At 41.9% G+C, this 27,813-nt stretch overlaps 1 protein-coding gene across 1 annotated transcript in view; it reads right to left on the bottom strand.

The window, feature by feature from the left end:
- Positions 1-27,813, bottom strand: part of ARHGEF10 (Rho guanine nucleotide exchange factor 10) — a 150,320-nt gene that overhangs the window by 94,195 nt on the left and 28,312 nt on the right. The window contains exons 3-10 of the mRNA XM_084826771.1: positions 17,578-17,748; positions 16,267-16,566; positions 15,106-15,172; positions 14,028-14,107; positions 12,502-12,558; positions 11,306-11,469; positions 10,116-10,232; positions 8,615-8,729 (exon numbers count right to left, since the gene is read on the bottom strand). Of these exons, the coding sequence (XP_084682897.1) occupies positions 8,615-8,729; positions 10,116-10,232; positions 11,306-11,469; positions 12,502-12,558; positions 14,028-14,107; positions 15,106-15,172; positions 16,267-16,566; positions 17,578-17,748 (1,071 nt within the window). The remainder of the gene's footprint in view (positions 1-8,614; positions 8,730-10,115; positions 10,233-11,305; positions 11,470-12,501; positions 12,559-14,027; positions 14,108-15,105; positions 15,173-16,266; positions 16,567-17,577; positions 17,749-27,813) is intronic.

Raw genomic sequence — 27,813 nt, 5'->3', positions numbered from 1 at the left:
ACAAGAATGTGTTGTTGTTGTTCAGTCGTTCAGTCGTGTCCGACTCTTCGTGACCCCATGGACCATAGCATGCCAGGCCTTCCTGTCCTGCGCTCTCTCCCGGAGCGTGCTCAAGTTCATAGTCATTGCATTGGTGATGCTATCTAGCTATCTCATCCTCTGCCTTCCCCTTCTCCTTTTGCCTTCAATCTTTCCCAGCATCAGGGTCTTTTCCAGAGAGTTTTCTCTTCGCATTAGGTGGCCAAAATATTGGAGCTTCAGCTTCAGTATCTGTCCTTCCAATGAGCACTCAGGGTTGATTTCCTTTAGGATGGACTGATTTGACCTCCTTGCAGTCCAGGGGACTCGTAAGAGTCTTCTCCAGCACCACAGTTCGAAAGCATCAATTCTTCGGCGCTCAGCCTTCCTTATAGTCCAGCTCTCACAGCCATACATTACTACTGGGAAAACCATAGCATTGATTAGACGGACCTTTGTCGGCAAGGTGATGTCTCTGCTTCTTACTATGCTGTCTAGGTTTGCCATAGCTTTCCTCCCAAGGAGCAAGCATCTTTTAATTTCATGGCTACAGTCACCGTCTGTGGTGATCTTGGAGCCCAAGAAAGTAAAATCTGTCACTGCTTCCATTTCTTCCCCTCCTATATGCCAGAAAGTGATGGGGCCAGATGCCATGATCTTAGTTTTTTTAATGTTGAGTTTCAAACCAGCTTTTGCACTCTCCTCTTTCACCCTCAACAAGAGGCTCTTGAGATCCTCTTCGCTTTCTGCCATTAGGGTGGTATCGTCTGCATATCGGAGGTTGTTGATAATTCTCCCAGCAATCTTAATTCCGACCTGTGATTCATCCAACCCGGCATTTCTCATGATGTACTCTGCATATAAGTTAAATAAGCAGGGTGACAATATGCAGCCTTGTCGTACTCCTTTCCCAATTTTGAACCACTCGGTTGTTCCATGTCTGGTTCTTACTGTTGCTTCTTGACCCTCGTACAGGTTTCTCAGGAGACAGGTAAGGTGGTCTGGTACTCCCATCACTTTAAGAATTTGCCACAGTTAGTTGTGATCCACACAATCAAAGGCTTTAGCATAGTCAATGAAGCAGAAATAGACGTTTTTCTGGAATTCTCTTGCTTTCTCCATGATGCAGCGAATGTTGGCGATTTGATCTCTAGTTCCTCTGCCTCTTCGAAACCCAGCTTGTAGTTCCAGTAGTTCTCGGTTCGCATACTGCTGAAGCCTAGCTTGTAGGATTTTGAGCATCACCTTGCTGGCATGTGAAATGAGCGCAATTGTGTGGTAGTTTGAACACTCTTTGGCGTTGCCCTTCTTTGGAATTGGAATGTAAACTGACCTTTTCCAGTCTTGCGGCCATTGTTGAGTGTTCCAAATTTGTTGGCATATTGAATGCAGCACTTTAACAGCATCATCTTTTAGGATTTTAACTAGCTCAGCTGGAATACTGTCATCTCCGCTAGCTTTGTTGTTACTAATGCTTCCTAAGGCCCACTTGACTTCACTCTCGAGGATGTCCGGCTCGAGTTCAGTGACCGCACTATCATGGCTATCAGGGACATTCAGATCTTTCCTGTATAGTTCTTCTGTGTATTCTTTCCAACTCTTCTTAATCTCATCTGCTTCTGTTAGGTCCCTGCCTTCTTTGTCCTTTATCATGCCCGTCCTTGCACAAAACGTTCCCTTGAGATCTCCAATTTTCTTGAAGAGATCTCTAGTCTTTCCCATTCTGTTGTTTTCCTCGATTTCTTTGCATTGTTCATTTAAGAAGGCCTTCTTGTCTCTCCTTGCTATTCTCTGGAACTCTGCATTCAGTTGGATATATCTTCCCCTTTCTCCCTTGCTTTTCGCTTCCCTTCTTTCCTCAGCTACTTGTAAAGCCTCATCAGACAGCCACTTGGCTTTCTTGCATTTCTTTTTCTTTGGGATGGATTTCGTTGCTGCCTCCTGAACAATGTTACGGACCTCCGTCCATAGTTCCTCAGGCACTCTGTCTATCAGGTCTAATCCCTGAAATCTATTCCTCACCTCCACTGTATATTCATAAGGGATATGATTTAGGTCATACCTGAATGGTTTAGTGGTTTTCCTTACGTTCTTCAATTTAAGCCGAAATTTTGCAAGAAGCAGCTCATGATCTGAGCCACAGTCAGCTCCAGGTCTTGTTTTGACTGACTGTATGGAGCTTCTCCATCTTTGGCTGCAAAGGACATAATCAATCTGATTTCGATATTGACCATCTGGTGATGTCCATGTGTAGAGTCGTCTCTTGTGCTGTTGGAAAAGAGTGTTTGCTATGATCAGCGTGTTCTCTTGGCAAAACTCTATTAGCTTTTGTCCTGCTTCATTTTGTACACCAAGGCCATGACTGCCTGTTATCCCGGTGATTTCTTGACTTCCTACTTTAGCATTCCAATCCCCTATGATGAAGAGGACATCTTTTTTTGGTGTTTGTTCTAGAAGGTGTTGTAGGTCTTCATAGAACTGATCAACCTCAGCTTCTTCGGCATCAGTGGTTGGGGCATAGACTTGAATTACTCTGATGTTGAATGGTTTGCCTTGGATTCGTACTGAGATCATTCTATAATTTTTGAGATTGTACCCCAGTACTGCTTTTCCCACCCTTTTGTTGACTATGAGTGCTACTCCATTTCTTCTAAGGGATTCTTGCCCACAATAGTAGATATGATGGTCACCTGAATTAAATTCGCCCATGCCTGTCCATTTGAGTTCGCTGATTCCCAAGATGTCGATGTTCAATCTTGCCATCTCATGTTTGACCACCTCCAGCTTACCTTGATTCATTGATCTTACATTCCAGGTTCCTAAACAATATTGTTCTTTACAGCATCGGATTTTCTTTTCACCACCAGACACATCCGCAGCTGAGTGTCCTTTCGGCTTTGACCCAGCCGCTTCACTCTTTCTGGCGCTACTTGGAAATACCCTCTGCTCTTCCCCAGTAGCATATTGGACACCTTCCGACCTGAGGGGCTCATCTTCCGGCATCATATCTTTTAGCCTTGTGATACGTTCCATGGGGTTTTCTTGGCAAGAATACTGGAGTGGGTTGCCATTTCCTTCTCCAGTGGAATGTGTAGAACTATGTAAAACTATAATCTGGTGTCTTTTTTTTACATCTTGCTGCTGCTTTCTCCATGTTAGAGAAGTGGTTGCAAGTTATAGAACCAACCAGCACAGCTTGCAAGTCAACTAAGACAGGGGAAAATGGGCAACTAAGGATATACTTAAGGCCATTCTACTCGTTCTGGATTTAGGACTGAGTTTGTAATTTATATCGCAGACATGAGCACTGCATGCCTATCAATGTTTGCTGCAATTAAGAACATGTATGTGAAGGACAGACATGCAAATAACCAGACAATAGACATGAAAGAGAGTTGCCAAGAGAGTAAATCCCTGCCACCATTTTGAGTGTCTCCCGAGCACCTTGATTCTTAAATCTCCACTTTTGCTCATGAAGGTATGCTAAGCAGAGCCTTAGACACACAGGGCAAGAAAGCAGCAGAGCACACTGGCTGTCCTCCATTAATATAGCTCATGGTAATGGCTTCCACTGCCTTATTATTATTATTAAAAATATTTCTTGGCCGCCTTTCAGGGCAGAAGCCCTCCCAAGGCGGCTTACACCAATACATAAAAACAATTAAAATATTAAAAGTGATAAAAACAAAAACAATAAAAGCCAACAATTAAAACAACAATGATGTTAGCAGCAGCAATAGCAGTCATATCAATAGAAAGCCAAGGTAACATAATATGTTTTCAAGGCCTTCTTAAAAGTCTGCAGTGGCTGGGCATGGCGGACCTCTGATAGCATCTTGTTCCAAAGATGTGGGGCCACTGCAGAGAAGGCCCTCTCATGTGTGTTTATCCACCTGACTGTTCTCACAGGTGGGCAAAGGAGAAGGGCCTCTCTTTCTGATCTTAAAGGGCAGGCAGGCCGATATGGGTGTAGGTGGTCCTTCAAGTAACTTTGTCCCAAACCGTTTAAGGCTTTAAAGGTCAAAACTAGCCCCAATTGGGCTCGGAAATGCACAAATAACCAGTGCAGCTGGTGCAGTATAGGCATTATATGATCGAATCGCCTCGCTCCCACCAATACTCGGGTGGCCGCATTCTGCACGCGCTGGAGTTTCTGAACCATCTTCAAAGGCAGCCCCATGTATAGGGCATTACAGTAGTCCAGCCTGGACATGACTAGTGTGTGGATAACTGAGGCAAGATCCGTCCTCTCCAGATAGGGCTGCAGTTGGCGTACCAGCCTAAGCTGGTAAAAAGCACTCCTGGACATTGCAGCCACCTGGACTTCCCCAATTAGCTCAGAGTCCAGGAGGACTCCCAGACTGCACACTTGGTCTTTCAGGGAGGGGGGGTGCAACCCCATCTAAGACTAGTTGTAAACCTCCATCCGAAGTAGTTGGTTTCCCAACTCACAGTACCTCTGCCTTGTCTGGATTAAGTTTGAGCTTGTTCCCTCTCATCCATCCCAAAATAGCCTCCAGACACTGGTTCACGGGTTCCACATCATCCCTGGGATGTGCAGATGGAAATGAGAGGTAGAGCTGAGTATCATCCGCATACTGATGACATTTCAGCCCAAACCTCCTGATGACTTTCCCCAGTGGTTTCATGTAGATGTTAAAAAGCATGGGGGACAAGACAGAACCTTGCGGCACCCCACAGGCTAATGGCCATGGGGTGGAACAGAAGTCCCCCAGCACCACCTTCTGAGACCACTCCTCCAGAAAGGACCAGAACCACTTTAAAACTATGCCTCCCAAGCCCAATCCAGATAAATGATCCAGAAAAATACCATGGTCAATGGTGTCGAAAGCCGCTGAGAGGTCCAGAAGAACCAACAAGGTAGCACTCTCCCCATCCATTCCCTGGCATAAGTCATCAACCAGGGCGACCAAGGCTGTTTCCATCCCATAACCAGGCCTGAAACCTGATTGGAATGGATCTAAATAATCAGCTTCATCCAAAACTGCTTGGAGTTGAGAGGCCACCACACGCTCCAGCACCTTGCCCAAGAATGGCAAATTTGACACAGGGCAGTAATTATCCGGAACCATGGGATCTAAATCTGGTTTATTCAGCAACAGCCTCACCACAGCTTCTTTCAAAGCTGCGGGGACCTTGCTGTCCCTCAAGGAGGCATTTACCACCTCCAAGGTCCAGATATCCAGCCCAGCTCTGGCAGATTTCACAAGCCAGGATGGGCAAGGATCTAAGGGGCAAGTAGTAGGCCTCAGTCCTCCAAGCAGTTTGTCCACATCCTCAGGTTGCACAAGCCAGAAGATATCCATAACATGACGAGATGGTGCACCAGCCCCATCCATATCAGACTCTGTCAAAACAATGTCATCCAAGTCAATGTGAATACAAGCGATTTTATCTGCAAGGTGTCTGGTAAATTGTTCACAGCAGGCCTTTGAGGGTTCGAGTTGTTGTGTTCCAAGGCCTACACCCAAAAGTCCTTTAACCACACAAAATAGCTCCACTGGACAGCACTGAGCAGATGCAATGGTGGTGGAGAAGTAGGATTTCTTTGCCGCCATCACCGCCACAAAATGAGATCGCAAATGGATTCTTACCTGTGTTGGATCGTATTCGTTTTGAACCTTCTGCCATTTGCGGTCTAATCATCAACACAGTTGTTTCATCACCCTTAGCTCCTCAGAATACCAAGGAGCTGACACGGTTCTGCGACTAGGTCAAGGACATTTGGGAGTGATCATGTCAATAGCCCAGGTCATCTCCTCATTCCCAGCAGTGACCAGGACCTCGGAAGGACCGCCAGCTAAGCCTGAAGGAAAATCCCCAAGAGACCTCAAAAATCCATCCAGATTCATCAGTCTCTGGGGGCGGACCATCACATTTGGTCCGCCGCCCCTGCGGAGGTTACAGGTGGTCTGAAGGTCAAAAGTGATCAGATAATGATCTGTCCATGCCAAAGGAGTCACCGCTGGCTCCCCCACCTGCAGATCATTTTCTCCCAATCCAGCACAGAAAACCAGGTCCAAAGTGTGTCGTGCCACATGTGTTGGGCAAGATATTATTTGAGACAGGCCCATGGTTGACATGGCAGCCGTGAAATCTTGACCTTCTCCTGACAAAGTAGCCTCAGCATGAATATTAAAGTCCCTCAAGACCATAAGCTTTGGAGTCCTCAACATCACGTTCAAGACCACCTCAGTCAGCTCAGGCAGGCACACTGTTGGGCAGTGGGGTGGGCAGTACACCAACAGAATCCCTATCCCATCTCGGGTACCCAACACCAGGTACAGACACTCAAAACTGGCTGACTATTGGATAAGGCATCTGGCCAGGGGGATAGAATCCCTATAGACCAAGGCTGCCCCCCCTCCCTGCCCCTCTAGTCGAGCTTAGTGCTGCACAAGAAATCCTGACGGACACATTTGGGAGGAACTGACTCCTCCCTGTTCATCCAACCAGGTTTCAGTAACACAAGCCAGGTCGGTATATTCTCCAGCTATAAGCTCAGAAATGATGTTGCCTTTTTGAGTAGCCGACCTGGCATTCATCAGCAGCACCTTCAGGCTAGAGGGGACTGCAGGCAAGACACCAAAATCACTGAGGTTGGAAGGTGGACTGGAAGGGGACAGAGCACGCAGGTGTCTCAAGCGCCTTCCCCTCTCCCGATGTCGTTGTCTCCCACCACCATAACACCCTGTGCCCAGCACTACATCTATAGTGGCCCCAACTTCCTCCACCAGTAAACACATTTTTAGCAGAGGCCATGGACCTCTGAACATGCACATGCCCTACTCTCCACCGGCAATCTGATGAAGGCTTGCAGCATACATACTAATTGGTTCTAGAGCCCTCTGAGAGGAAGCACCATGCAGGAATCACTGGGAAACTGATTCACAGATGCATTAGCAACCAGTAAGATATGAACCCACACTCAAAATATGCACACAGAACCCTTTCGGCACTCTTCTGCATACAGCACCCACATTTTGGGTGACGTTACTTACATCCTAACTGACCTCTCTAATTTAACTTAGCCCTCTGTGTATCTACCTGGCATCTCTTACCTACCAATCTCCTTTCTTGGCATTAGCCTCCTCCCTCCTCCTCTCCAACTTTTCCATAACACTTGCATGTTTCTTCTCACCTGATCGTCCCCAATTTCTTTTGCCTTTGTAGATTTAGCCAGAGAATTGCTGGTCCCATCCAAATGCTGCCCTTGAACCTACCTTTTTTTTTAATTAACCACAAACTTGATTACTCTAAAATTTGTCTCACTGCTAATTTCCCCCAATTAGAAGCTCTAATTATTGCTGTGACCCTTCTTAACAATCCAAACACAAATAATTCAGGTACATGTGTGTATTACCATACACATGTAGACAATGAAACATGACAATAAGGGGAACCATAGTCCATTGCTGTCCTCTAGTGTCTGTCTCCATTGTGTGTTTCACAGACGTATCCCCCCACCACTATATGGTGCCTAAGACATCTTCTACACAAAGTGTGAAGTGGCCCTAAAAGTATACATCATCATTCATGAAGCAGCTATTCATATGCCTATTTTTCAAAAAACGTATACAAGGGTGAACTATGGCCAATTGCAGCTTCTACCTACATGAACATGTAACAGGACAGACTTGTATATAAATACCCTGTGCACTCTTGTGAAGGTTCCATTTCTTTTCAACAGCCATTTGTGCTCACATCAGGATCTTATATATTGAATCAATAACCTTCCACAAAGCAAGTCAAGTGCAATCGCAAGCCAACCAATTCTCCAACCAGTGAAGGTCAAATAATACCTATCAATATCAGAGAATTTTATTTATTTATTGGCTGGAAAGTTCATATATCTTCATGACTGGAAGCCAATCCATAGAGACACTATTTTTATTAGAACAGATCTTAGAGCGGTCTATGTCACTTCAGAATAATTACATACATATAATTTTAAATCAATTTCCTTTCCAAGACACATATTCAAAAAAATTCAAAAGTCAGCTAAGTGCATGTCTTACCAGTATTTGACATGAGAGATCACCAAAAGTGAATTGCTGGATTTAGCAATAGGGCTGATTTTTTATGGCTAGTATCCTCAGACAAGAGATGGATTGGAGTACATTACATTTACCCAGAACAATTGCATTTTTTTAAACAAACAGAAGTTACTTAGGCCAGCAAAACCCTGATCAAGTTAATCTTCATCTTTTCTGGTTCTGGGAGAGAAGTTATAAAAGCTACATTATTTGGCTTACAAATGAACCCACTATATTTGCACACACATAGGCTATATATGATTTAATGCCTCCGTACAACTACATTAATGACTTCTGAAAAGTCAGCATTTTTGCCATACTTTACCACAATTACTCTCATCTGGGAACAGATAAAAAATTGGCTTGATTTCTCACTTCTATGTAGCACCTCTTGCCAAAAGCTGAGATAAATCAGCTTTCTAAAGAACTTTCGTTGATACACAAGTTATAGATTCATTGGGACATTATTTCTACAATACCATTTTTCCCCAAACTAAATAAGTAGGCACAATCTTTAAAAAATAATGATTAACACATACCTTGATTAATAAATGACTTGGTTCTAATGAATGACCGACCTTTCTTCACAGCAGCTTTAGTCTTTTCTAGTCCATCTTTGGTGCCTTCCCTAGCTGCCCTCATGAGCTTTTGCATCTGCAAGACAGTACCAAACACATTCTACAAGTTCAGTGAATAATTAGAGTGGAATTCAATGGCTTATTGTAATGTTGTAGCAAATACTGCATGCAAGTAGCTGCTCTTTAAAAGAACACTGTCAAGTCGTGAAGGCCAAAGACAATAGTCCATGCTATGTAGTGATATTTGTCCCTTGGTATGCAAACTTTTGCCCTTTGTGGTTGTTTTTTTTTTTAAAAGGTCTTCCAGTTTTTGCATATATGCTATGAAAACCACACATGCAATGTATGCATGTTTTCCATTAACACTGATAACATTTCTTCCTTACTAGAACCAGAATTTCACCAAACTTTTTTAAAAACAACAACACTGAAATCTGATTGTCATGTAATGAATCAAAAATGGAATGCCATATTTTCAGCACTCATTTCTCCTGATAAAGACATCATGTCTACCAAACTGTTTAAAATATACCCAAAATAGGTTACAGAATTGTAATACTATGTTCCTGAAACAGGGTTGCATCTTCTAATTACTCTACACCTTGAGCTTCATCTGACAAAAATACTTTCTTCAGTTTATTTTCAAGGAACTGCATTTCTCTTCACTTTCCCTGGTGGTAAACAATCAGCATAAATTAAAATGTAGAAGGGCAATCCAGTTCTTGCTTTGCATGCAGGAATCTTAATGTAAAAGGCATGGCAAGCGGAGATAAATTGGTATAGGAATTCTCTTGCATGCATAGCTCACTCTACATGAGGGGGATGGACTGAGAGAGAGAAAGAGAGACAGTGGGTGGATAATCCTGTCTAGATCCATCCCTCTCGTGGATAATCCTCTAAACTTTTGCTTATATGTGCACACAGTTTCAAGATCTCCTTTCCTTTCTGGAAAACCTTTTTTTCGATTACCACTTTAACAGGATAAAAATAATGTTGCATAAGAACAATGGTTATATCTCCAATTAAATATTGATTTTTTATATTAGAATGCGTCTGAGCTGAAAAAAGAGAGAAAACAACTCAATGTATTACATCTCCATTCAAAATCCAAAAGAGCTAAGATATATACAGTCTTGCAGGACAAAGTTACCTTTGCCACCTCAGCTGTCTTTAGCCACAGTGTCCATGTGGATCAGATTGTGATAGAAGAGCAAAAAATCAATACAGAAAATTGTTTTGTATCTTACTTTGTAAGCATTATAAGCAGTAGGGCAAAGAGAAGTTAGCAGGCATAAAAGTCCTTGACAATGTTCTTTTAAGGCCAGTGGCACTGCAGACAGCTCAGTCTGAAAACATACTGTCCAATTTTTCCCATCAGTTTTGTATATTAAAACACGCATTCATTGTGTCTGAAGAACAATAATTTTAACATTTATCTTATTACAAAAATCAACTACGCTACCTTCAGCTCATGTTTTTGCTTTAGTTGCTGAATCTCTACTGCTCCCACCGTGTTTGCCATCAAATCTTTCATCTTTTTCTCATAGTGCTCCTTTAAACGGGTTAGGTCATGAGAAAGCTATAGCATACAAAAAGATACAATCTTAAACTTTACTCTAACATGCTTGAGCTGTATCATGCATGCTGGTGGCCAGATAAGAAAAGGAGTTGTAACCAGTAAAAGGAGTAGCTATCTTTTGCTTTTACTTAAACTCGAACTCCGTAATTGGTTTGTTTCTGGTTCATTGCATTCTACTTTAGAAGCAACCTACAAATAATTTTAAATAAATAAATGTATAGGCAAGACTAGTTTTCCAAGTGTGTAGAACATAGGATCTTCTGTTCCCCTGAACCAATATAATGTTGCTACATTTAAAAAAACCCACTTTGTTCATATCTTACGACCATCATTTTTTAAAATGCAATTCTTATATGCATCATTATTAAGAAGGTGTACACTTTAAAACACATCCAAACATGTCTTATGTTTTGAAGTCTCCTGTTTGTTTCTTTAAGGAATCCCCCTTACTCCCTTTCTCAATCCTTTGTGCCCAGTTCTGCTGTCTAGTATGTTTTAAAAAATATAAAATGAGGTTTGCCTCTACTATAGGCTTGTCTAGAATACAAAATTATTGATATATCCCTTTATAGGCGTTCTACCAGCTGTAAAAGCAACACTAATACATTATGGGCTATAATCAGCTGGTTATTACACTCTGTGATAAGTTAATTCAGGGAATGGACTACATTTGGCTTATAGAAAGGATGGACAATTATACATTCTAGTAAGTTTGGGATTTTTACAAGATTTGTCTGGAAAGAAATCTGTGCATCTTTCAAGTCTTGTTTCTTCAGTACAAGCTACATCACTTAGATGGTGCTACTCATTGGTTGTCCTCAAAATAAAGTGAAAACTCAGTGTCCATAGCAGATAGACATAATATTTTGAAATTCTATTTATATGCATTTATCGGCTTCCTTTTTTGTCTCACTTTGCCTCGGTTTTCTTTTCCTCTCTCATTTTAAATTATAGTGTTTGTGGTTTGAAATTGGATGCATGAGAAAAACTGGACAACATAAAGCTTGGGCAACTACAGTATTTGGAAGCGTATCAACAACACAGTAGAAAAATGTTGTCAAAAAGTTACATACTTGTCTTCTGTGGCTGCCACGCAGAAAAGAACTGGGTATTCCATTTTTACACTCTGAATCACTCTGTTCTTCATAGCTTTCAAACTCACTTGAACTCCACCCATATTCTAGAGAGCTATTTCCACCTTCATCTCCATTCTCAACATCATCGTAAATCATCTCCTCTGCATGCATTAATATGCAAAATATAATTTTGTTAATCTATGGAGAATAAACATACAGAGGCACACAAAATAGTGTTTGAGACAAAAGAGATGGGGTTGCTTTTTCAAACACTTCACTAGTGGAACAAAAATCCTTTCAGGGATTTGTGTGTGTGTGTAGACTGTGATGAAAGGAAATGAAAATTCTAACCTGCTTAGTCAAATTACTAAATAGCCAATTAGATTTGACTATGTGATGACAATAAAGAAGTCAAACAAAGCCACTCCAGAGTGTGGGCAAGCTTTCTGATCATATTGGTTACCGCAGTGTCATGATGGCAGTCATGGACACAATATGATCCCTGACTGGCTCAGATCAAATGAGAAATAGTCCTTATGAATTGCAGCAGCAGTAGGAAGAAAGTGGCTGTGACTAGCCATGAAAAAAATGAAAAGGGCATGTTTTATGGGTTTTTGGGAGAACATTCCCTACAACCCCCAAAAGCACTACTTATGATCTGATTAGTACACATGTGAACATTTGTACAACCCTACAAAAATATAACCTAAAATGGCATTGATAAAACAAGAACATACTATGGGTTAAATCCAACATCACACAAGTGGACTTCTGCTCATGCAACAGAGCTTCCCCTTGCTTTCCACCCCCCTGCAGCCCCTCACCCCCCAAATCTGCCCCAGGGGTTCCCCAACCTTCCATTTGTTTCACTGGCAGGCAACCAGCACTGGATACAATCCTATACATCTGTGAATAGAAAAGCTGGAGTGCAGTGCTCCCTTCACTGCATACCATTTTGTTGCTCCAATTTACCCCAGCAACAGGGTTTTCCTCTTTCCATGGGGTGTGACCTGTATGTTTGTAAATAGACAACTGAAACACTATGGGTGGTAACAGCAAACAGGAGGTGATGTGGAGTGGGGAGTGTCAGATAGCGAAAGGATGAAGCACCTCCTCTCCTCAGAACTTCTGATGGTATTAATCATTTGTACAGGAAAAAAATTAAGTCTTAAAGGTAGAATTTATGCTCATACCTGGTTCAGAGTCTGAATTTTCCCTTGGTACATCATCATATATTACCTCATCTGGATCTAAAAATGAAATTGAAAGACTTCAATACATTATTCTGCGAGATTCCTTAAAAACTTTTTTTTAGCAAGACATGTGTTTAAAGACAACCTAACAGATGTGATAAAATAAAGATAAAGGAGAAATAATAGCTACAATGCAATCAAATAATCTGTTAAACAGAGAGACATCTTCACTAGATGGGACCATATAATCCATTCTGATAATACTTCAGAACTTCACATGCTTAAAAAGATGCAATTAGACAGGGATATTCAATTGTTGTTGTTCAGTCGTTAAGCCATGTCCGACTCTTCATGACCCCAGGGATATTCAATACCAGCCCCTTTATCTCTGTTGAGTTGCCTCATAATATTTCTATTCTACGTTCTCAGATATCTGCAGAAAGCCTGCAGTGTCTCAGATCTCTTTGCTTTTCTGAATACCACCTCTGCAAGTATTTTCTTTTCATCCGTACAGAGCAATTGTTCAAATGGATGCATTTATAATGCAGGGCTGATTTATGCATGTTGGCATTTTATATGTACAAATGCATGTTCTATATGGCTGATTGCCCATGCCACAAGTTACATGTTCAACTCCAAATGGTTACTGGGCCCCTCCACAAAGGCTGCCAAGAGCAACCCCTTGTCAGTTTCATATTCACATTGCTGTAGGGAAGGGTAAACACTATATTTCCAGTAGGTCACTTTCAAATGTGTTCACCCACAAGTCTTTCTCTTTCATTTCCCATCAATATGTAAAGTTTAAATGTGAATTTTTGTGCAGATTTTTAATAAGCATTTTTAAATGCATTTTCGCTCAAAATACACATTTTTAAATGTAAGAATGTGTGTTTGAGAGAGAATGCATGTATTTGTTCCTAGAACTGTGTCAAATATTTAGGAAGTGCAAAAGCTGGTGGATAATTAAATTCCAATCCACACATTAATCTAGAAAGTACAGATCAAGCTCATTCATATAAGAATCCACAAAGATCAATTTTTTCAAGCATCTCTACATTGGAGGAACTTTTCCAGAAATCACTGCAGAGGTAGTAGGAGAAGCATGCCAGGTTCAATATTGCACTTTGCAGCCTTTGTACACAAATCTCTGCATTTGCCCACATTTTTCAGCTTCATCTATTTCTTTCCTTTGTCCAGCCTGTGCACAAGCTTGCACATTCATATCCTGATAAAATGTTTTCCTCCAACAGAAATTATTAAATGAGATAAAGTCAGACACAAGGAGGGGCCAGGATACTTGTCCATACCAGAGGAATATTCACATTTGAAGTGGATTACTGCAGCATCCCTACAAGCAGAGAAATTGTATAATTCCCAGGTCTACCCTGAACAATGAGAAGCATCTAGAGATGGGAAGGAATTCATTCAAAACTTAAATCGAACATTCCAGTATAAGCAGATATTTGTGCCATTAACTGAGACTCACCAACTCATCATATAGAAGAACTGTGGTCACCAGTACTTACTCTCCATCCACTCTGTGTTTGCAGGATCGGCAGCCCATTTGGCCAAGGCATTATCAACTTTGTTCCCCTGATTATCTTCACTTTAAAAAAAAGCACACAGAGAAAAAATAAATGTTAAAGTTATATGTTGACATAGCATATGTTGACATAGAAATCCCATTTAGTTCAATGAGGCTTATTCTTTGTGCAAAGGTTTGCAATCCTAATGCTAAAAATCTCTGTCTCTCTGAAATGCCTCCATATACCAGTTTCTGGGGAACATGAGTGAGAAGGTGCTATTGCGTTCGTGCCTTACTTATGTGCTTCCCACAGGCATCTGGTTGGTCACTGTGTGAACGGAATGCTGGACCAAATAGGCCTTTGGTCTGATTCACCATGGCTCATCTTATGTTCTTATGGGCCTAGAATACAGTTTAGTCCTTAAACCAATCTTGTGGTTTAAAAAAAACACCAGATCCAAAAGTGAGTCACAGCAATAGTGAAATGGAAGCCCAGGTGCAGGTAGGGTAAAGCTTAGTGGATGACAGAAAAGTTGAAGAATAAGTTTGGAAATGTGTTGACAGAGGGAACAGCTGTTGTAGGCAAAGGAAATAGAACTGCAGAAACCATAGAGAACAGAGAACAGAAAAATAAGTGTTCTGCTGGTCTATCTAGTCCACCACACTGTTTCCAACAGTGGCCAACCAGATGCTTTTGGAAGACCCACAAACAGACCCAGGAAGGCACAGGCCATCCCACACCATTGCCCCCAAGGGAGGGAAGAGTAGTTTGTCTCCACATTGGAAGATGCTTAAGATGAAGGAGCTGATTTCCTACCACTCTTACTGTAAGGCAGCCTTCCCCAACCTGGTGCCCTCCAGATTTGTTGGATCAGCTGGAATGATGGGAGCTGCAGTCCAACACATCTGGAGGTCACCAAGTTGGGGAAGGCTGCTATAGGGGATCTTCTCCCATTTAAAGACAAGACAGGTAAGCAAAGGGGCATTGCTACAAACTCCTTCTTCCAACAGATGTCATTCATTCTCTATAGAGAAGCTCTCATTCCAGTTATACATTCCAGTTAAGTATTTGGACTTACCTGTTCTGAGGATCTTCTGAACTCTGAGAATTCGAACGGCAATCTTCAGCTACTATGTGAATGTTTGCTGAAAGAAACAGAAGTAGATATTCTGTCAGTGGTAGCAAAGTTAAGATACAATGGTTTTTAATTCAGTGATTTGCAAAATACAATGTCCCTTTCCTAAATGCAATTCAGTGTGATTTTTGATGTCTCTGGCCTATACTTTCCTGCCAGGTAGTACAGGCAGGAAAAGAAAAGAAACCCAGAAAGGCAAGCCTCTGGAGCAGGGGTGGGCAATTTATGCCCCTCCAGATGTTTTGTCCTACCAATCCCATCATTCCACACCATTGGTTCTGCTGGCTTGGGCTGATGGGAGTTGTAGGCCAAAACAAGTTGCCCATCCCTGCTGTAGAGCTATGAACCAAACTCAAACATTCTACATCTTCCCTATCTATCTATCTATCTATCTATCTATCTATCTATCTATCAATCACAATTTTACTACTCCTGTTAGCAGGAGATGTGGATTTACAAAAAGTGATCTAGCTCTAGGATAGAGATAGACAACATGGTCAGCAGTGAGAAAGGTACTAGTGGTAGTTAAGGCAACACATTTAAACTAGAAATATAAGAGTTTAATTTTTCCCCTAAACTCAAACTATTTATTTTTAATGAAAGCTGGTACTTCAGAGCATCAGCAACCACATGTGTCATAGAGCCAGAGGTTTTCCATCCCTATTGTAGATCACTCTTGGGGTCCAAAATAATAAGTCTTAGAATCAATGTAACTAATCCAGAGAAGGTACGTCTTGGATTGCAAGAATAAAAGAACAAAAAGAACAATCCAGCATGATGAACATTGGATTACATGTAACATCTGATGTACAAAACATACTGAGAAATGAAGGAAATAGTGAGAGAAGAAAAAGACGGCTGACTTCTTCCTTTTCTTCTTGAATGTAATTGCCTGTAGAGTATCTGAACTATAATTCTACTTCATCAACAAGACATTAAGATGAACATCATGGTTAAAGAATCTGAGGGAATGGTTCAGCTGTACTTCTATACAACTTTTCAGAGCAGCGGCGTCAAAAACAAAAATAGCTGTAATGATAGCTAGCCTCCGATAGGAGATGGCGCCTTAAGAAGAAGAAACAATACATTCTAAAAATACACTACCTTCTTCGTCTACAGACACACTGCGTATTATAACAGGACTAGAATATGCTGGCAATATCAATGGCAAATTGGATGGGACGGCATAGCCACAGGGCACCGGAACAGAATATCCACTGGAGAGGGTAGGGCTTATACTTCCATCTTGTGGACTTGGCTCTGGTGACAACGATGGCTCCTTTTCTTGTACTAGTGAAATGGTTATGACCGAGTATGGATTTACTCTTGGTAGGGCCTCCTCTGCACTCGCTTCAGCTGTCTGCATTTTCTCAGTTTCCTCCACATTTTCAAGATTTTCATTTCCTTGAATGCAAAAAACAGATGTTGTAACTATGAGCTCTTAAGATGAAGAAAAATAGAAGTTCCCTTCTAGGAAACCAAATATGATGCTCCCACCCACTTCAAATCCACCATCTACTCTATATCCAGAAGCTAGAGACAGGAGTGCTGAGTGGAAGTAAAACAGACAAGCTCTAACCTACAGCTTGCCTGATGGTTCGGATGCTCAAACTGCGGCTCGGATTGTAAATTATATTTAGTGCAAACTATAGTTTGTCATGATGTTCAAGTGCATCCTTGCACTATTCAACCCTGCATAAACTCCTATAAGAGCATTTGCAGCCAATGCTCCCAAAGCAGTTCCCCATGACCCTCCCAAGAGGCGTTCCAGGAGTTTTTTGTTGTTGTTGTTGCAATCCTGTCAACCATGAGTGGAAAGAAGGAACTCTGCCAGTGTATATGCTGAAAGGGGTGGGAAAAGTCAACCCACTCAGGCAGTAGTTTGTACTAAATGATACAGCTATTACTTGAATATATTATATCAAACACGCTTACATGCATTTTAATAGGATTAGAAGATGTGGCAATTTCTTATATATCGTATCTTCTCATCTGCCTTTTGTATGCCAACTTAGCCTACCGGTGCAAGCATTCATTCTGGGAAGAAATAAATACATGCATGAGGGTGGGGAAAGAGGAAATAGGGACTGGGGTTGCAACTCCTGGCTCTGGCACCATCCCTAACTCTACATGTTCAAGGTGTCATTTGCACAGGAGCTCACACACATGGACTCCCTATGTGCAATTTGTGTCATCCATTAACCAGAGTACAAATTGCAAGTAGGCTCCTATACTAAGGACCTATTGAACAGGTGAGGTCATGGGCAAGGCCTGATTTCCTCTCCATTCCTTCATTCCTACACAGAATCAGTGTTTTCAGGGGGCCCTTGAGTTGTTTGAAAAGGCAACTCATATTCACAAATAAATAAAATATTAGCAGCGCTCTCACAGCTTATTAGGCATGGGCACACGTACCTGTAGAATTTATCTCTTCTTGTTCTGCATTATTGTTCGATGCAGAATTGGGTGGCAAAGTAGTTTGTCTGTCTGCTTCTGGTATCTCATCTCCACTATCAAAGTCAAACTGTTCTCCTTCCTCTTCCTCTTCTTCATTAGCAGCACTGGTTGTTAATTCATTTTCTAAAACTAAAAGCAAACTTTTTAAAACCAAAACAGAAAAAATGCAGTGAAATGGATAAATAGCAATTCTTATAGCAAACATTCAAATGTTAGGGATACAGTACCATAGTTATGCACAGATAAATCTAGATTTCATAGATTTCATACAGCTGCGATCTAGCAACAAAAGCATTGAATTAAGCATCCTATGAATGTCTTCTTTCAAAGTTAAAATAACCATATTTATACCTGTATGACTGTGAAGTCAGAGCTCAAAATATGTAGGAAGTGCTTGATAAAATCGCTGGAGATGGCTGAGAGGAACGTCACTGATCAGCAGGTAAAGGTTTTTTTAAAATTAATTTTATTCAGGGGGAAAAAAGGTTATGAACAGAAATTTCTGTTCAACAAGATAAAATTATCATCTGTGTTCCTTCCGATTATTACAAAAGGGTTCAATTTATCCAACCTGGAGAATGATGTGCATACAAACAAGACTGATCTCATTACAACAATTCAATTAATGCTGAATCAGCCATTCCTTCATAGGTATTATTGGAATTTTCCAGGATATGGCTAATACAATATTGGCAGCAAATAAAAAAGATTGCATTCCATAATTCAAAATAATCAATAATGCTGCAAAAGAATCCAGAATACAATTAAACACAATTTTATCTATTTATTCTAAAGATTTGCAACCAGTATCCCTACAACAAATCACAATTCCACCAAAATGTTTTATAAACCAGCATGACGCCACTGCCCACTTTCAACACTGGAATTGTTTCCTTTGAAATATTCTTGTAATTCTGGCTGGAGTCAAGAACCACCTCTGAGCAACCTTACACAGAGTCCCCTGAAGCCCATAACATAGGGTTTCATCACACAAGGTTAAAAATCCAGCAATTTACTGGGCCTTCTGCTTCCGGAATCTTTGTGGAATTAGATCAGGTCCTTTCCACGTGGCTTAAAAAAACTCAAAACACTAAACTTCTATGTGTTTCATTACAAAGCCACTAGGTGGTGCTTTTGTTTTATTTGCAATAAAAGCAAATTTAAACAGTATACCCATCAAAGAATCATAGAATAATAGGGTTGAAAGGGGCCTACAGGACCATCGAGTCCAACCCCCTGCTCAGTGCAGGAATCCAAGTCAGAGCATCCCTGACAGATGGCTGTCCAGCCTCGTCTTGAATGCCTCCAGTGTGGTCATTGGTCATTGGTTCCACTGTCGTATTGCTCTAACTGTCAGGACGTTTTTCCTGATGTTCAGCCGGAATCTGGCTTCTGGTAACTTGAGCCCGTTATTCTGTGTCCTGCATTCTGGCATGATCGAGAAGAGATCATGGCCTTCCTCTCTGTGACAATCTTTCAAGTACTTGAACAGCGCTATCATATCTCCCCTCAGTCTTTTCTTCTCAAGGCTAAACATGCCCAGTTTTTTCAGTCTCTCTCCATAGGGCTTTGTTTCCAGTCCCCTGATCATCTTTGTTGCCCTCCTCTGAACCCTCTCCAGCTTATCTGCATCCTTCTTAAAGTGCGGTGCCCAGAATTGGACACAGTACTCTAGATGAGGCCTAACCAGTGCTAAGTAGAGGGGAACTAGTACTTCATGTGATTTGGAAGCTATACTTCTATTAATGCAGCCCAAAAGAGCATTGGCCTTTTTTGCAGCCACATCACATTGTTGGCTCATATTCAGCTGGTGATCGACAACAATTCCAAGATCCTTCTCGCTTGTAGTGTTGTTGAGCCACGCATCTCCTATCTTGTAACTGTGCATTTGGTTTGTTTTTCCTAGGTGCAGAACTTGGCATTTATCCCTATTAAATGTCATTCTGTTGTTTTCTGCCCAGCGCTCCAGTCTATCCAGATCACTTTGAATTTTGTTTCTGTCTTCCAAAGTATTAGCTATCCCGCCCAATTTTGTGTCATCTGCAAATTTGATCAGCATTCCCTGCACCTTCTCCTCCAAGTCATTAATAAAAATGTTGAAGAGCACTGGGCCCAGGACTGAGCCCTGCGGTACCCCACTCGTTTCCTTTCCCCAGTTTGAGAAGATCCCAGTGATGAGCACTCTTTGAGTCCAATTCTGTAGCCAACTGTGAATCCACCTGATCGCTGTTTCATGTAGCCCACTTTGAGCTAGTTTGCTCATCAGGATATCATGGGGCACGTTGTCGAAAGCTTTGCTGAAGTCGAGGTATATTCCCACAGTCCACAAGGGAGGTCACTTGATCAAAAAATGAGATCAGATTCATCTGGTAGGATTTGTTCTTGACAAATCCATGTTGGCTTCGAGTAATCACTGCATTGTTTTCAAGGTACTTACAGATGGATTGCTTTATAATCTGGTCCAGAATTTTCCAAGGGATTGACATCAGACTGACTGGTCTGTAGTTCCCAGGTTCCTCCTTTTTAACCTTTTTGAAGATAGGGATAACACATTAGCCCTCCTCCAATCATCTGGCACTTCACCTGTCCTCCATGATTTCTCAAAGATAATAGAAAGTGGTTCTGAGAGTTCTTCTGCCAGTTCCTTTATTACTCTAGGATGCAGTTCATCTGGCCCTGGAGATTTGAACTCATTCAAAGTAATTAGGTGTTCCTTGACCATATGCCTATTGATCCCAAGCTGCAATCCTGCCCCTTCAGCCTGTACTTCGCCTTTGCCAGTGGGGTCATAGGCCTTCTTTTGGGAGAAGACTAAGCTAAAGTAGGAATTTAATACTTTTTCTTTCGTGGCCGGGGAGACGGGGCACTTCTCCCTGGCCGGGAGAATTTCAGCCGGGCGAGGCGGGGCGCCTCCCCCCCCCGGCCTGAATTTTGGCCGGGCGAGGCGGGACGCCTCCCCCCACTCGCCTGAACTTCGGGGGGGAAAGCGAAGCGCCTCCCCCCCACCGCGAAGCACCCCTGCGAAAAGGTAAGTGACTTTTGTACATCCCTACTTGCAGGTCACCACCACTGGAGAGTCTTGTCCTTCCATAGTCTCTTTCCCCTTTCTCTTTCTACCTTTCTGGTTGTTCTAGAGTAGCCTGTGCCTGGTCCCCTACTCACTGCAGGTTAAAAACAGAGTCCCACTCTTTGCCTTTGTCTCCTTTGTCTCTTCTGCCACTGCAACTCCCCTGGCCAACTCCTGTTTGCTCCCCCTGTTCGCTTGCTCTCTGGGAGCTTGCTTGCTTCTATAGTCCCAAGACCAGCTGGAGCAGCTTCCTCTGCTCTGTTCTGCTCAGCTGGGAGGCGGGAAACAGACTAAAGCTTCCTGCCCACACAGCTGCTGGGAGTACTCAGGCCACACACCCCCAATTCAGTTGGAGCTCTCAGGAGCACCTGGTAAGCTCACAGCCACTCAAAAGGAAAAGGACAGCCCTCTGGGCTCCCTCCAGCTTCCTCCAGCCCACTTCTTTGCCTTTCTCTCCTCTGCCACTGCAACTCCCCTGGTCAACTCCTGTTTGCTCCCCCTGTTTGCTCCCTCTGATCGCTCGCTCTCTGGGAGCTTGCTTGCTTCTATAGTCCCAAGACCAGCTGGAGCATCTTCCTCTGCTCTACTCTGCTCAGCTGGGAGGCAGGAAACAGACATCAACTCCATGGTGGGAAGAGGGAAAATGCCGGACTTCCAACATCATGGAAACCAACGCAATAGAGCTGACAAAGTGCAGGAGGTTCCCTGGAGGAGGGCTGCATCGTGTACAGGACCTGCAAACCTCTATGAGTAAGTAATCTCCATTGCAGGATAAAAGTGTGAAGGTGCCCATAGTGATGAAATTCTGTGCTTTTATATTCACTACTGTGGCACTTCCATCACTTTTCTTAAGTGTTTGGAAAGAAATGGTTTCAGCACTCCTTTTTCTATACCTTGCTAAAAAATCTCTTCTCATTCCTTCAGAAGTCACTACTGTTTAGGTCCTCCAGAAACTTCCATGTAAAGTTTTTCTTGCCTTGTCCCTTCATAAATAGCGTACATTGTACACACATTCACCTTAAGGCTTTTCAATGCAAATCCAAATTGAATTTTGGAGAATATATTCCAAGCAGATATTTTCAGCTAAGGTTATTTAACATTTTTCAGGTAAGAGGAGGTCAAGGCAAACCCATATGAAGCTTATTACATTTCCTGAACTGTAAAAGATTTTATCAACTTATTTACCAGCTAGGACATGCTCTGCACATTCCTCATGGTGAAGCCCATGCAAACACACTTTTCAACTGTTCAGATTGTCACAGCAATAAGCATTCTTGGAATATATTCTGTTTCTGCAGCCAAGCTGAGCCAGCATGTTTTATTACTGACATTGCAGTTAAACATTTAATGCATTATTTGTGTAAGAAAGGAGGTTAGATATTTGTTGCCTTTAAGAACAAAAGGAATATTTATTATCTAGCTGGTTGCATGTTATGCAGCTGAGTTCCCTTGCATGCTCTTTAAGACCTTCAGCATTCCAGTGCATTTCAATACAAAACTAAATGCCCCCTCTTACAATCTTATAGGGAATAAACCAACATCCACAAAGGGCCAGAGGGAAAAGGTCTTGTTGACTGCCGGTTCTCATGACGCCAGGCACGTAGCCAGCCTAAATGTTGGGGGGAGGAGGGAAAAGGGGGGGCAGTTCATCTGATTTGCAGGCCTTTAAAAACAAAACTGCAAACTGTTTTTATTTGTTTGTAAAAAAAAATTAGGGGGTGCAGAGAAAAGGGGGGGATAGTTAAACAACCCTCAATGAGCTCGCCATGTCATGCAAATCAGGTCATTGTAACAAGCTGAGTAAACCAACTCCAAGAGGCCATCAAGGAAATGTATTCCAAGCTATCTGGTAAATACAGCAGATATTCTGCTGGTTGCAGAAGATACATTCCCTTTATTCACTCTTCCTAACGTATCTTATATATGGATCTCCTTGAGGAACTATGTCATCAAAAGTGGCAATTCTAAGGAACCAGGTGAATTTAATCTTGTGTCATTGCATTTTAGGATACTTACAAAATTAAATGAAAAGACAGATGGGATGCCAGTGTTCACACAAGTCTTAGTGAGGCTTTCTGTACAAGCTTTACCCACACATTTGTGGATGAACCCAGGTTTTGAATAAAAACCTTGTCTGATCTTTGAAGGCACTGCCTGTTAAACCATTGGTTCAAATTTCTTATTGCAGATATCTTTGGGTCATGCAAGAACAGGGGGATTTCTTGCAGGAGAAAGAGGGAGTTGCACCAAGCCTCTTAATGAATGAAGCCCATCTTCTCACTAAAAAGCCAAATAGGCTTGTGGTGATGGGAGTTGCAGTCCAAGTTAATTTTCTAAATATTTATTTCTGTTGCCATACCACAAGTAAAAAGGTTACATACTGACACCAAGGCTGTCACAAAGATGTGCCCACCCTAAATTCCACCCCTGCCAGTGCCTCCAGAACCTCATCACCTTCAGTCTTACAGTACCTAGGTTAAGCAGGTTTTGCATAATGTCTCCTTTCTCAAAGAATGTTAGATGGGCCATACCCGTGACCTAATTATGTGGACTCACATTCCCTCATTGTCTTGGCCTTCTTTCTTTTCCTTTAGGTGACCCTGCATAATAATGGCTTTTGTTGCCTATAGAGCTTTCCTTTCAACTTGGGAGCTGTTTACCTTTTACCTAATGCTTTGGTACTACACACATTTTGGCTTGGTTCACATGATCACCATGGCTTAAACAAGCCCATGGCCTGTTGCTGGGTGATTTGAGGATTGTTTCCCCCTTGAATAAGCCATGCCTCCAAGGTTCAGACAACACGACAAACCATGTCCGGGCTGAAACAATATGAAATAAGTACTGAATTCAGCCTGAGTAGATTGTGATTCCTGGAAAGAACCAGGAAGTGGTTGAGGGCAACACCCACTGCTTCTGGTTTGAGGAGAGGCCACTGCCTGAGAAAGCTCAGTGGAAAGGCTTTATATAAGTAAAACTTAGATTTGTTTGGAAGGCAGAGTCTGTGGGGTGCAGTACACCAGCTTTGAAACTTGATGGCAGCAGTGACTGAATTGAAGACAGATGAAAAAGAACAAACTGTGAGTTGACCCCCCCCTTCCCCAAGAGAAAGAGGCTGAAAATGGAGGGCCTGAAGACACCAGGCACATTAAACCAGAAAGTTCAGAACTTAGCCCAGGCATGGAAAACCTGAAAAGAGGAGTTTAATCTCCATGTGGACATTGGAATGGCAGATAAAGTGGAGTCTGTGAAAATGAAACTGTTTCTATATTTGATTGGAGAAAGAGGGACAGAAATAAGTGAGACACTGTGTGCAAACATTCCCCAAGCACCGCGTACTTTGGCTAAAACAATAGGTTGTTTGGATGCCCATTGTAACCCCAGAATGAAACAGTGGAAAGATACCGTTTTTTCAAGCAGGAGTGGGCCCAGGCAAGAGGGGAAGGCACTGCACAATACTGCACTAACTTAAAGATGCTAGCAGCCAGTTGCGGTTTTGGAGATATCAAAGACTCCTTGTTACGGGACTGGATAGTGGGTGGAATGCAGGACACTTGAGTGCAAGAAATGTGGGCTGAAGTTTGCAGATGACCAGAGAGCAGTATCACCGTTAGGCCTTAAGGTAGCCCAGGCTACGAAACTGAATTCTGGTACAATACCAGAACATAGTGACAGTGGAGAGTGGAGTGATGAAAAGTACAGATGAAGCTGGAAGGTGGAATCAAGAAAGGATTCAGAGGGAATTCCAGGATGTGTTTTGAGGGAGATGGACAGCTAGATGGAATTTCCAAACTAAAGATTGATACCAGTTTGAAGCAAGTTAAGTTACCCAATTAGAACAGCCTCTGAAAGAAGAGTTGCAAAGTCTACAACAGTGGGGAATTATTCATTCAGTAAGGAAAAGTACAGATTGGATAAGCAATCTGGTGCTGTTCTGAAAACCATCAGGGAAACCCAGGATATGCATAGATTCAAAGCCTTTAAACGAAGCACTGAGAAGAAGTCATTTTCCACTGCCCACTATTGAAGATATATTGCCAAACTAAACTAAAAGCATTCCTTAAAAGATGCAGAGAAAGGATTATCAAAATGAATAGGGACAAATTCAGACGGAGGGTCAAGAGCTACCATTTATTGACCATTTACTGACGTCAGGGGGTTTGAAGGTAGATCCAGAAAAGTAAGACCTGTTCAAGACTCACATGTCTGTGGGAATCTGGGGGCAGGGGGCAGTACACCAACTCTGAAACACAGGCAGGTAATTAGGGAAATGGTGCTCGGTGTGTGCCATGGCTTGTTTAAGCTGCTGTGATCTTTGACCTGGTTCGCATGACACAACAGCCCAATGTGGCTTAATTTACACATCATGCCAGATGCGTGCAGACACCATTTAGACAACCCTCAAATAACCCATGGCTTCTTTTAGGGTTATTTGAGGGCTTTCTAACATGCAAACAATCCCTGTTGCTTAGGTTCACATGACACAACAAGCCAGGCACCCACAAGGGCCCAGCACACCACAACAGCCCACATGAGTAAATTAAGCCATAGTGGGCTTTCGTGACGTGTGAACAGGCCCTTTGTGTTGTTGACATGGCATCCAGGCTAGGCAGCGGGAAGTGGAAAGGAATGAAGAAAGGTTATAGAGATGTTTGCAAGGTCATTGTAGTGTTAACAGAATAGCTCCCCTACACTTGGCTCAGGAATTGAGTAGTGTTGTTAAGAGAAAAACTGTCTCTTTGGATTTTTAGAAGGATTCAATTTGGGCCCAAGCAAATCCATTCAGGAAACATTCAAAATCTTAATGGTGCCTTATACATTCCCATCACACCCAGCTCACTCCAGTATAAACATGTGATGTGTTCATTTTTAAGTATAATGTTACTTCTCAGTAACATCTAATAAAACTTTTATTAAAATCTTAGGTAACATTACATCATTGAACTTAATCACATTTTCATATATAATTCATGTATATACAAGAAATGAACCACTGGACAAGGGGAAGGGAAAAAATGTTAGACACACATAGACACAAGGTATATTGTTGTTGTTGTTGTTGTTTTAAAAAATGTATGTTAACTTTCCCAAAAGGCACATAACAACTGCAAAGGCTTGCGGCCTCAGTCTCAGTTGTCCACTAGAAAAATTGACCTGAAAATTAACCAGGTTATCTGGAGATTTGATATATCCAAAGAAACATTACTGTGGATTCCATAGTACATTGAGTCTATAAATACATACCTTGCTAAGGACAGTTTGTTATTTTATAGACACTTTTATAGAAGAGAGCAACCAGGATAGTGAGAGGACTGGGAACCAAGTCCTATGAGGCATGGTTGAATGACCTGGGTATGTTTAGCCTGCAGAATAGTAGTTAACATTAAATGGAAAATATGATAGCAGCCTTGCTGCCATACAGAAGATGGAGCAGACTTCTTCTCTGTTGCTCCACAGAGCAAGGCAGAATTAATGGTGTTACTCTGTTGCTCCAATGGGTGGAAATGGCAAGGAAGCACATTTTACCTAAATATTGGGAGCAACATCCTAATGGTACAAGCTGCTTGGCAGTGGAACAGACTGTCTCAAGAGATGGTGGACTCTTTTTGCTAAAAGTGTTTAAGCTGAGGCTGAACGGCCACCTGTCAGGGATGCTTTAGTTGTATCCTACATTGTAGATCCAGCATTGAGCAGGGGTTGGAGGAGATGACTTTCAAGGTGCCTGCCAACTCTATCATTCTAACTTTAGTCTTCAAAAATGTCATGTTCATTTTCATGTACAGCATACCGATTTAAGACATGCACAACAGATGATAAAATATATAAAGGGATATTATGCCTTTTCATAATGTTAGCACATCACATATTTATTATTATGGGTACTATTGAAAAGTAGTGATATATATTCGTCGGAAGATAATCATATGCATAGCCAAGACTTTGTTGGCCTTTTCTGCCACAACAGTTGCACTGCCAAAGAGATAAGCCAGTCTTATCATACAATTCTCCTCTGCATTCATATTCACTTCTTTGGATGATGGCCTAAGTACTGCAGTCAGGTAAACCATGGATCCCAGAGGGATGCAACAAGGCAGACAGAACAACCACTGCCCAAACACTTTAATTCTGATGGCCACAGCCTTCTAGACATGGCAATATTTCCACTGGAACCACCATCTAATCTGGCCATCCACGAAACAAGGAAAAACTTTTGGAGTTATACACTGGACTCACTGACTCCAAGTAGCCTGAAAATAATTTGTAATAAAGCCTGTAGTCTTTTTTATTCTAGTCCATGTTCAGTAGCTAATATCCCCTTTGTATGAATGTAAGGCACAATCTCCCAGTGGCACAAGTCACCTCTAGATTCAAGATCAATAGTTACACATGCTGGTCGCTTTCACGTATATCCTTGCATGCTTTTCACGTATATCCTTTACCTAAAATCTTAGGTAACATTACATCATTGAACTTAATCACATTTTCATATATAATTCATGTATATACAAGAAATGAACCACTGGACAAGGGGAAGGGAAAAAATGTTAGACACACATAGACACAAGGTATATTGTTGTTGTTGTTGTTGTTTTAAAAAATGTATGTTAACTTTCCCAAAAGGCACATAACAACTGCAAAGGCTTGCGGCCTCAGTCTCAGTTGTCCACTAGAAAAATTGACCTGAAAATTAACCAGGTTATCTGGAGATTTGATATATCCAAAGAAACATTACTGTGGATTCCATAGTACATTGAGTCTATAAATACATACCTTGCTAAGGACAGTTTGTTATTTTATAGACACTTTTATAGAAGAGAGCAACCAGGATAGTGAGAGGACTGGGAACCAAGTCCTATGAGGCATGGTTGAATGACCTGGGTATGTTTAGCCTGCAGAATAGTAGTTAACATTAAATGGAAAATATGATAGCAGCCTTGCTGCCATACAGAAGATGGAGCAGACTTCTTCTCTGTTGCTCCACAGAGCAAGGCAGAATTAATGGTGTTACTCTGTTGCTCCAATGGGTGGAAATGGCAAGGAAGCACATTTTACCTAAATATTGGGAGCAACATCCTAATGGTACAAGCTGCTTGGCAGTGGAACAGACTGTCTCAAGAGATGGTGGA

This window comes from Heloderma suspectum, chromosome 1, assembly GCF_057233095.1.
Source record: "Heloderma suspectum isolate Gila_16-S chromosome 1, 16-S_ref, whole genome shotgun sequence".
Taxonomy (NCBI): Eukaryota; Metazoa; Chordata; class Lepidosauria; order Squamata; family Helodermatidae; genus Heloderma; species Heloderma suspectum.
Note: the sequence above shows the minus strand (reverse complement) of the source record. Positions and strands in the feature narration are given on the sequence as shown.